This window comes from Sinocyclocheilus rhinocerous, unplaced genomic scaffold (assembly GCF_001515625.1).
Source record: "Sinocyclocheilus rhinocerous isolate Xijiao unplaced genomic scaffold, SAMN03320098_v1.1 scaffold1493, whole genome shotgun sequence".
Lineage (NCBI taxonomy): Eukaryota > Metazoa > Chordata > Actinopteri > Cypriniformes > Cyprinidae > Sinocyclocheilus > Sinocyclocheilus rhinocerous.
In genome coordinates this window covers 600279-609828 of record NW_015640467.1, presented here as the reverse complement: position 1 = coordinate 609828, position 9550 = coordinate 600279, and the positions used below count along the sequence as shown (strand labels likewise).

The 9550-nt window shown below is 36.3% G+C and overlaps 2 protein-coding genes across 5 annotated transcripts in view; one reads left to right on the top strand and one right to left on the bottom strand.

Moving 5' to 3' along the window:
- LOC107753026 (DCN1-like protein 3) overlaps positions 1-2674 on the bottom strand; it is a 14359-nt gene extending 11685 nt beyond the window's left edge. Inside the window, exons 1-2 of the mRNA XM_016569128.1 lie at positions 2593-2674; positions 616-687 (exon numbers count right to left, since the gene is read on the bottom strand). The gene's annotated coding sequence lies outside the window, so the exon portion shown is untranslated. The remainder of the gene's footprint in view (positions 1-615; positions 688-2592) is intronic.
- Positions 2675-3107: 433 nt separating this feature from the next.
- Positions 3108-5431, top strand: lyrm1 (LYR motif containing 1). 4 transcript variants are annotated; one of them, XM_016569136.1, is made up of 5 exons: positions 3108-3186; positions 3844-4002; positions 4086-4146; positions 4286-4317; positions 4981-5431. In XM_016569136.1, exons 2-5 carry the CDS (start codon positions 3853-3855, stop codon positions 5092-5094), a joined length of 357 nt encoding a protein of 118 aa, XP_016424622.1. In that variant the 5' UTR covers positions 3108-3186; positions 3844-3852; the 3' UTR covers positions 5095-5431. The 4 variants fall into 4 exon arrangements, with proteins under 4 accessions (XP_016424622.1, XP_016424624.1, XP_016424623.1 ...); XM_016569138.1 differs by having other exon boundaries at positions 3119-3189; XM_016569137.1 differs by lacking the exon at positions 3108-3186 and adding an exon at positions 3199-3269.
- The last annotated feature ends 4119 nt before the right edge of the window (positions 5432-9550 follow it).

Sequence of the window (9550 nt, the reverse complement as noted above, 5' to 3'; positions counted from 1 at the left end):
GATATTTACAAAATTATAAAGTAGAACATTTACCTCATATTAATAATTATAATTAAAATTTTTATGTATCATTATATTAATTTTATTATATATAAAAATTATAAATATATAAATATTTTATATAGAATGTAAATATATATAAGCAATGTAAATAATAAATAAGCAGAACATTTTAAGAGAGAATACTAACAAAATTATAAAGTAGACTATTTATATTAATAATTATTAATTATAATTGTATTTATTTATTTATTTATTTTATAGTGTGTGTGTGTGTGTGTGTATATATATATATATATATATCACAGATTAATGACATTGTTATACTTAACATGCAGCTGCCTTGAGCTGTTGCTCCATAATAATAATAATTTAAAAAAAAAAAGTGTCACCCTTATCCTAGCATATCTAGTGGTGACATGTAAGTTACCCTTAACACTTGGTCTCTATGGATGCTGTGCAATGATATAAACCGGAACGCTGTATCGACCAATCAGCATCCAGCAGCAGAATGATGGGCTTTATCATGAGGACTCAGCCGGGATCAGAGCCACTGCATCACCATGGATCAGGACACACACGTGTTGTGCAGTAGTACGGGACGCACTGACTCACCCAAATCCCCGAGCACTGAAGCGACGTGTCATCTGAGGAAACTCCATGGAGACGGCTGGTACATCCGCTAGCCTGAGCCCAAGCAAAAGAGAAAGAGCCGTTAGAAAATAATACGGCACACACCACAATCTGAAGCATCTACACAACACCTCAATCCACCGACACACTTTCACACACCCAACCACAAGACTGGAAACTGTTTCCTCACGCTCTAACTAGCTAACTAACTAACTAACTAATACCCACGAGGTAATCTAAATAAAACAGGGTAAATGGGAGCTGGGTTACATTAGAGGTGTTGGATTGCTGGTGTGACCGATGCCACGATTAAATGACATATAACCTGACTGGGGTCATCGTCATAGAAACACACACCTGATGGAGATGTGGCCAGCATCTGGGGTCAAAGGTCAAGAGCGAGAACAAATTTACGTTTGTAGGTCAATAATCAACACCTAATTTACTTTCATCATGTGCTGCATTTACGAATACAACAGGATGTTTGATGAGAAAACTTCAATGGATGCTGAAAACTAGCTATTACATACAAAAAATGTTCGTAATATAGTAATTTGATATTTATTGATGTACTGCATGATATATAATAGCACTATATGATTTTCATATTCATTTACCATGGTTTCATTTACATGCGCTCCAAAGCTCTAATAAGAATACCACGGAACATCAATAACCTATCCAAAAACATACTAATACCAAAAATGATCCCCTAAATATGATCATTCTTGCAAGGTTTATTAAAGTGAGACAGTTTATACTATTAAAAAATAACAATATAAATATGTTTTTTAAAAAATCTAGTTTCTATTAAGCTGTATTTTATATGTTTTTTCCCTTACTCATTATAGTGCTGTACTGTAAAATGTATTTTGTATTTAATTTTCAATAAAATTTTTTTAAATTTTATTTATATCTAATTTTATTGGTTTATTATTTTTTATTTATTTTAATTACATTTTTTTAAATCTAATCTTCAATTCATTTTAATCGTATTTTTTATTATTTATTTATTACAAATTACACTACAACAATTACAATAAAAATTATATTTATTATAATTTTTTTTTTTTTTTTTACAGTTTTTCTCTAAACTTTTCCACAGACCCCCGTAGCACCACATGCACATACTTCAAAAAATACCATGGTTAAACCACTGTAAAACATAGTAACACCATGGTACTTCTTTGTGAGTGAGAATAACTTTTTATGATATTTAATGTCACAATCTCTGTTATTATATTATTGCTTGCACAGATGCTGTCTTATCTAATCAGCATTTTTGGGCATCACAAGCAAATGTGGAATTTTGAGCATCTAAATTATACATACACCGTTTTTAGGCCATCTATTTCATATATGCAGCAATTTTTAGGCATGTGACTCCGATAATGCTGTCTATGTAAGCAGCTCACTAGATTTGAGACACAGCCAAGAGTTTCTATCGGTATAAATGAGAAACTTCTCCTTTAAATTACGATTAACTGTCCGTCTATATGAGCATCTAAATTATACATACACCGTTTTTAGGCCATCTATTTCATATATGCAGCAATTTTTAGGCATGTGACTCCGATAATGCTGTCTATGTAAGCAGCTCACTAGATTTGAGACACAGCCAAGAGTCTCTATCAGTATAAATGAGAAACTTCTCCTTTAAATTACGATTAACTGTCCGTCTATAAAGCAAAAACACCAAATGTCCTAAATAACTAAGCTCTGGAATTATACTGATAGTTCTGGTATATTAATATGTGAATGTATGCGAGTAATGAAACCGTGAATGTGACAGTTAAAGTCTTTTAAAGAGCTGATCTCATGTTAGCAGCTTAGCTGGTTAGCTTCAGATGAGGGAGGTTAATTTCTACACACCAAACTTCATTTCAACTCTAAAATGTGTGGATTCTGGACAGAAAGGCAGCAGAAGTGTTGAAGTGAAGGTGTTTTGTGTTGATTTACCTGTGGAAAGACAATGAAATGGATCGGAATCAGCGCATCCCTGCTGTCATGCTAAAGCTAAAGCTAATCCCAGCCTCCAGCCGAACCGGATCGGTTCTGAATCTCTGTGTGTAACGTTACGCAGGAGAAGAGCTTCTCTTTGTGTGCTTCTGATGCTCTTTGGGTCAGTAGATGATCATGGTTGACAATTCCCCCGCATCACTTCCTACAGACCCGAACCCGAACCGAACCTGCGCTGATCCGGAGCGGCTCCGGTAAAACCTCCGCCTTTACCGGCTCTCACACTCCTCTGGATCGCTGCTGGGGGTCTGAGATGATCGTGATGGACTCGATACGGCCGCACGGAACCATACAGACGCGGATCGGCTGCTGATTGATCGCAGTTTCTCTTTTTGTTTGGGTTCGAGAAGGTCTGCGCAAAAGCCAACGCAGAAATAGCCGCACCAAACAGCCCGCGGATCTCTGACTGCGCAACGTGAGAGCGTTAAGGACTAGTTCGAAACAAAACGTCTTCACTCGCGAGCACGTGGACGCCGGAGTGCGGAAGTGCGAGGATGCTCACATATAAGCTTGTATTGATCTAATCACGCACAGGTAATATGTATTAATTATAATGTATGTCAGATATATTGCAAACCTTGCGAATCTCTTATTGACAGATATCCAGTAACACAGAGGTCACACAATGTTTCAGATTTCTGTTTGTATCACATTTTTTGTATATGTTGTGTTTTATACTGAATAATAACGATTATTTCAACATAATTATGCAGGAAGATAATTAACGATTAAAAATAATATTAAAATAGTCATATTATATATATATACATATAAATATACATTACCTTTCATTGTTAATCATGCTGCATAATTGTTGAAATAATCGTTTTGTATATTATTATGTGTGTGTGTGTGTATATATATATATATATACACAGACACATTTATGCTGCATAATTGTTTAATCATTTTTCAGTGTGTGTATATATAATATATATAATTATTATTATTATTCATTGTATATGCATTTTGTTTAGCATTCTTTTCTAATTTAATACATTTTCCATCTAAATAATCACAAGCATTACAAATTAGGAGAAAGGGTAAACATGAATTTAAGGAAAATATAAAATTCCTTTCGGAATTCTAGAGAGCTGATCAAAGGTGAAATAATGCAGTTGTCAATGTACTGTCATTACAGAATGTCAGATTCATATTTATACACTCTATTGTTGTGTTTGGTGTTCACAGGTGGTCCAGATGTCTCGTTCAGATGTGCTTTCTCTCTACAGGAGGGTCCTGCGCATCGCACGCAGCTGGAAAGCGCAGTCTGCTCTTCCACATGACACTGACACTGAGAGGAAATATATCGCTCAGGAGGCTCGAACCCTTTTCAGACAGAACCAGCACGTGTGGACTGACCCCAGATCACCTGATGAGCTGCTATAGATCTCATATCAATCACATTTTCTTATGTCTTCTCTCTGGTATAGATAACAGAGCCAGAATCAATCAAGAGATGCATTGAAGAGTGTGAAGCTCGGATAGAGATAGGTGTGCATCTTTGATCAAATAGTTACTGTCATTTTTGAGCTGAGACATTAATGTCCTTTTTGAGACATTTGCAGGTGTTTGGTTTTATCAGCTAGCAGGTGAGCTGCTAAAAATGGTTGTTTTCTGTTTTTCATGTCAGGACTGCATTATAGGAACCCTTATCCTAGACCAGTAAGTATCTCTACACTCTAAAAAAATGCTGGGTTAAATAGAACCCAGCGCTGGGTTAAAAAGGGACAAACCCAGCTATTGGGTTGTTTTAACCCAGCATTTTTTAGAGTGTATATATCATCATAAGCACTATTAATAATATTACTATATTTGTAAATATAACACAATCTCATAAAGAAATGTCGTATTTCTCACAATTCTGAGAAAATTGCTCAGAATAAACTTAGAATTGAGATATAAACTCGGAATTCTGAAAACAAAAATACAGAATAGTGAGAACTCACAATTGAGAGAAAAGAGAGAAAAATTGCATTTTTTTTAAAATTCCATGGTGGAAACAGAATTGAGAGATGTAAACTTAGAATTCAGAAATAAAAGTCAGAATTGCAAGATATAAACTCACAGTTGAGAGGGGAAAAAAATCTGAATAGTGAAATTCAGTTTGCCAACTACCTTTTTTTTTTTTTTTTCTTCCATGGCAGAAACAAGCTTCCATTGGTGTGTTTTTAACTTTAATGAAAGTAATAGTTTATTCCGAAGGTCTTAATGATCCTAAAAAGGCTTTGTTGTCTGTTCTTTTGAATTTGGGGTGAAATATGACATGTTGTTGACAGTTTCCGTGAGATTCACACAGAGATATGTCATATATATCTTCTCTCTCAGACATATCTTCCTCCCATGGGTCTGGCCACTCAGAAAGGCCGAAAGCTGCGAGCTCAGCAGAGACTGAGGAAACAAGCCAAACCGGTGTACCTGCAGTCTCACGATGAGACCTGACACACACAGACTGTACAGACGCCACTGCACTGATCTTAAAGTGTTCAAAAACACCCAGGAACATTATAAAGTCATGTTATTTCTAGCTAAAATGACAGCATTATGAAACTGATCATAGTGAAGTTACTCTCACTGCCAGTGTAAAGCATGATGAATGTTAAAGAGACAGTTCATCATTTACTCTCATGTTGTTCCAAACCTGTATGAGTTTCTTTCTTCTGTTATTTTGAGGAATGTGGCTAACCAAAGAGCTGTTGATCCCCAGACCAGACAGTCATATAGGTTTGGAACAACATGAGGACGAGTAAATGATGACAGAATTAAAATTTTTGGGTGAACTGTCCCTTTAATGTGATTGATGTTAAAGGTGTATTTATTATATATGTCATATACTCCATTGTATAAAGGTCTCCGTTAATGTTGCATTCAAAGTATCTACCTGTATTTCAATTAAAGTTTATTGTTTTTCATGCCATTCATTTCACTTTTTGAATTTACACCTACAAATGGTTTGTCTCTGCACATTTAATTGGCATAGAAGTTATTTTAACATGCATATTTGTTTTATTATTCTATTCATTTATATTAAACGTAAAGGGTTAGTTCACAATGACAGAATTTTCGTTTTTGGGTGAACTAACCCTTTAACAACGATAGCGCTGTAGTTTTGTATTTTATCCGTTTTTTTTTAATGTAAACACATAAATGCAAACTGATATCCTCAGTTGTCTAGTTGGCACAGGCAGGCGACCCCGTGATTGATCCAGTGGTTTTGCGGTTTGTCCGAGGGCAGCTCGATGGACAGCACATAGTTTGTGACCAGTGGTGGAAAGAGTCCCACTCCTGGCACTGGTCTTGTACACGGGACAGACGTAAACGCTCTGGTGAAGGAAGCTGGCGCTCTCTCCGGGCTTCAGCCAGATTATGGGCAGCGGAGTCGAAGAGAACTTTAGGAACAGACTCACCGATAACCATGTGCTCTCGATCCCAGCGCGCTCCCTCGAGGAAAAGCCCACAGACTTACGCACCGTCCTCTGGCTTCTGCTCCATATGAGATTCCTGCTTACAGACCTAAAAGAAATGCACATTATGATCTACATAAAATAAAAGAATACTTTTATTAAGCAAGTATGTGTTAAATTGATCAAAAGTGACAGTAAAGACATTTATAATGTCACAAAAGATTCCTATTTCAAATAAATGCTGTTCTTTCGAACTTTCTCTTTATCAAAGAAATCGGAAAAATAAAATGTATCACAATTTCCACAAAAATATTGGGCAGCACAACTGTTTTCAACATTGATCATAATCAGAGATGTTTAGCATATTAAGCATATTAGAATGATTTCTGAAGATCATGTGACACTGAAGACTGGAGTAATGATGCTGATTTGATCACAGGAATAAATTACATTTTACAATAGATTCATATAGAATATAGACAATATTACTGTTTTACTGTTGTATCTTTGGCCAAATAAATGCAGCCTTGGTGAGCATACGAGACTTCTTTCAAAAACATTTTAAAAATCTTACCAACCCCAAACTTTTGAAGGTAGTGTAAGTGTAACCATACCAGTCTGCTGTTTTTTGTTGTTGTTTTGTTTAAGATGATAATGTTTGGGAAACCTCTTTTTTTCTTTCTTTTTTTCTGAGCACAGATCATTCTGTGAATGCTGCACCTTTCTCAGTTTCTGTATGCTCTCATTAGCACACAAACCTCAAACTCAAAGCCGATGCAGTCGATGGGGATGGTGTACTTGCAGACTCGGCAGAGTCAGCAGCACTCCGTCTAACAGCTGATTGGTCTCCTGGTTGTCTTTGGTGATATTAGCGTTGCTGTGGAGGCCGAAAACCTCAGGTTCAGCAGTGATGGGCAGGTTGCGGATGTAGTCCACGTAACTCTACATACAAAAGAGATTATGCACTGAAAATCTGATGCCTCAATACGCATCAAAATCAAACTTCATGGTTCTCGTATGTCTCATGATGGATCACGATTCAAAGCATTTTCATGTTTTGACTTGAATGTAAGTGTGGATGAGATTTGCGAGCTACATCAGAGAGCAAGATTTTCAGTGAACAACAATGAAATTTGGGCTTGTTTTGGGCATAATTTTAAAACAAAAACCGATAAACATTCAATTCAAACTGTAAAATGTACAACTCATGTTGCCCTTACCAGTTAAAGCTTAGTGTCAGTAAATTAAATACATAAATGCATAAATAAATGCATTAGAAATATATAAAATGAAATAAATGAATGCATGAAAAAATGCATATGCATATATATATAAAGGACATAAATACATGAATCATATGACTTCAGAAAACTTTTAGTAGCAAAAGATACTTTTATGGCACTTTTGGTCCTTTTTTAGCCTTAACAGTCCCAGTCACTGTCTTAAAAAAAATTCTGCTAAACATCTTCACAGAAGAAAGAGGTCACAAGTCATACAGGTTTTGAACAACATGAGGGTGAGTAAATGACAGTATTGTAATTTAAACATCAGTGGAATCCATCTAGTTTGTCAATGTCAAATCTTTCTCTTTTAATTAATAAATACAAGTACAGAGTGTTTGTGTGTACCTGGTATGGACCGTGTGATGGCACGCAGTACAGATCTCCCTCACACACATGATACTGGTCCTGTTCAATGAGCTCCCAGCTGTAGAAGATGGTCACCCTCCCACCATAATTACACTCTCCTACAGAGATCATGAGTACAGAAGGGGTGAAGACAGTGATGTTTGTCTACAAAAATGTTAAAAGAACTCGATTTGAACACTATGTGGTTATTAAGGAGAAGAGTGGCTGTTAGCTCATTGCTGTGTGGTTTCTAGGGTTTTCTGGGTGGTTGCTTGCTTCATCTCCTTGTGCTCACCTGTCAGGTATGTGAGGGCCTCCAGGGGAACATCTGAATCTGCCGAATGCTGATTCTCAGGTCAGATTCATTAAACTCGTATGGAATATTCCAACCTGCAGAGAGAGATTGCTTTATGTCACAATAAAAACTACTGAACTCATCTCAGACGGGAAATTCAGCTTTTGATTATGAGTCTTAGAAAAAATACAAAACAATCAGCAATTCCATAAACATTTAATAATCTCACCAAAACATTCTAAAGAAGAGCTTGTAGCTTGAAACATCTGGTAAGATTATTAAATGTTTTTGGGAGCAACCGTGTTTTGATGTTTAAAAAAAAATTATGACTTTTTTTAAATTTTTTAATTTTTGTTATTTTCGGATGTGCATGCTTTATACAATTGTTGGATATTGATGATCACTCTTCCTTATAATTCCCAGATTATCAGTGTATATTAATAGAAATTAGTTATATTAGACAATCTTGCTTTTATAATAGTGCTTATAGTTTTCAGGAGAATCAATCTATGAACTTCCTATAACTTCCTCAGCCTATTAAACTGCCCTTTTATTTATGGTACTGTAATGTTTGTTTAGAAAAGATTAGATCGGGTAGATTGCTGATAGTACACCAGAGTGTCACATTAGCCAGATAGAGGCTGAATCAAATAAAGGATGACAGACAGGACCGCAAACTACATTACAGATTAATATCTGACCGAGCGGGCCGGATGTTCTCCTCTCCTGGAGCAGAGCGTGGAAGAAACAAAGGCCGAACAGCGGCTTCTGCCAGATGTCCTGCTTAGTGGAGCTGCTGAAGAAGGCAGGGTCTGAGATGGGGTCGCTGAGGTAAGAACGCAGTCAATTTGCCCTCAGGCCTTTGGGAGGCTCGTTCGTCATCTTCACCCCATTCTGCAAAACACTCACTAGAAAATTATCAGACGGCTGACTGGTCAACCACAACCTAAAACACAAGAAGTTTGGGGTTTGGTTATTGGGAAAGATTTATTTATTTATTTTTCATGGCAGTTAATTTATGGCATAATGTTGATTACCACAAAAAATTATTTCCTTCTCTTTTTTTTAATCTCATGGTCATTAATATAATCCAAAAATGTATATAATGATTAATATTATTCATAATAATGAATGATCATTTAATTATTAAACATATCATGAAAATCTGACTTTTCCAGGTTTTAAGGGCTATAATCAGGTGGCCGGTGCATCTACCAACCAAGGAAACGTGAAAAAGATTAACCCAGTAACTTTGTTTTGGGAAGCCTTTTTCTGCAAGCGTCTGAGAAAACGAGCGCGTCTGATTTCGCTCCCTTGGTGACGTTGCAAAGGGATCTCATTATAATATCACCGCCCCTTAATCTGTAAGTTTCCACCCACGGCGCTGTCATTGTGATTTCGCAAGCGACAACGGTGTACCAGCTCTAACGCCATGATGAAAGTTTGAGCAAAGCATGCTAACTGTTCTGTGTTTGGCTGCACAGACGAGCACAGAACACTATTTAGAGTCCCAGCCTCAGAGGAGACAACAGAGCAGTTGATTTATTGATCTATTTAATGTATATTGTTGC

Bases quoted from the DNA above. Each gene is read 5' to 3' on its own strand.
- lyrm1 (XM_016569135.1), top strand. The intron at 4,003-4,085 runs GTGTGGACTGAC...TCTCTGGTATAG, and splicing joins TTTTCAGACAGAACCAGCAC to ATAACAGAGCCAGAATCAAT. The intron at 4,318-4,980 runs GTAAGTATCTCT...CTTCTCTCTCAG, and splicing joins GGAACCCTTATCCTAGACCA to ACATATCTTCCTCCCATGGG.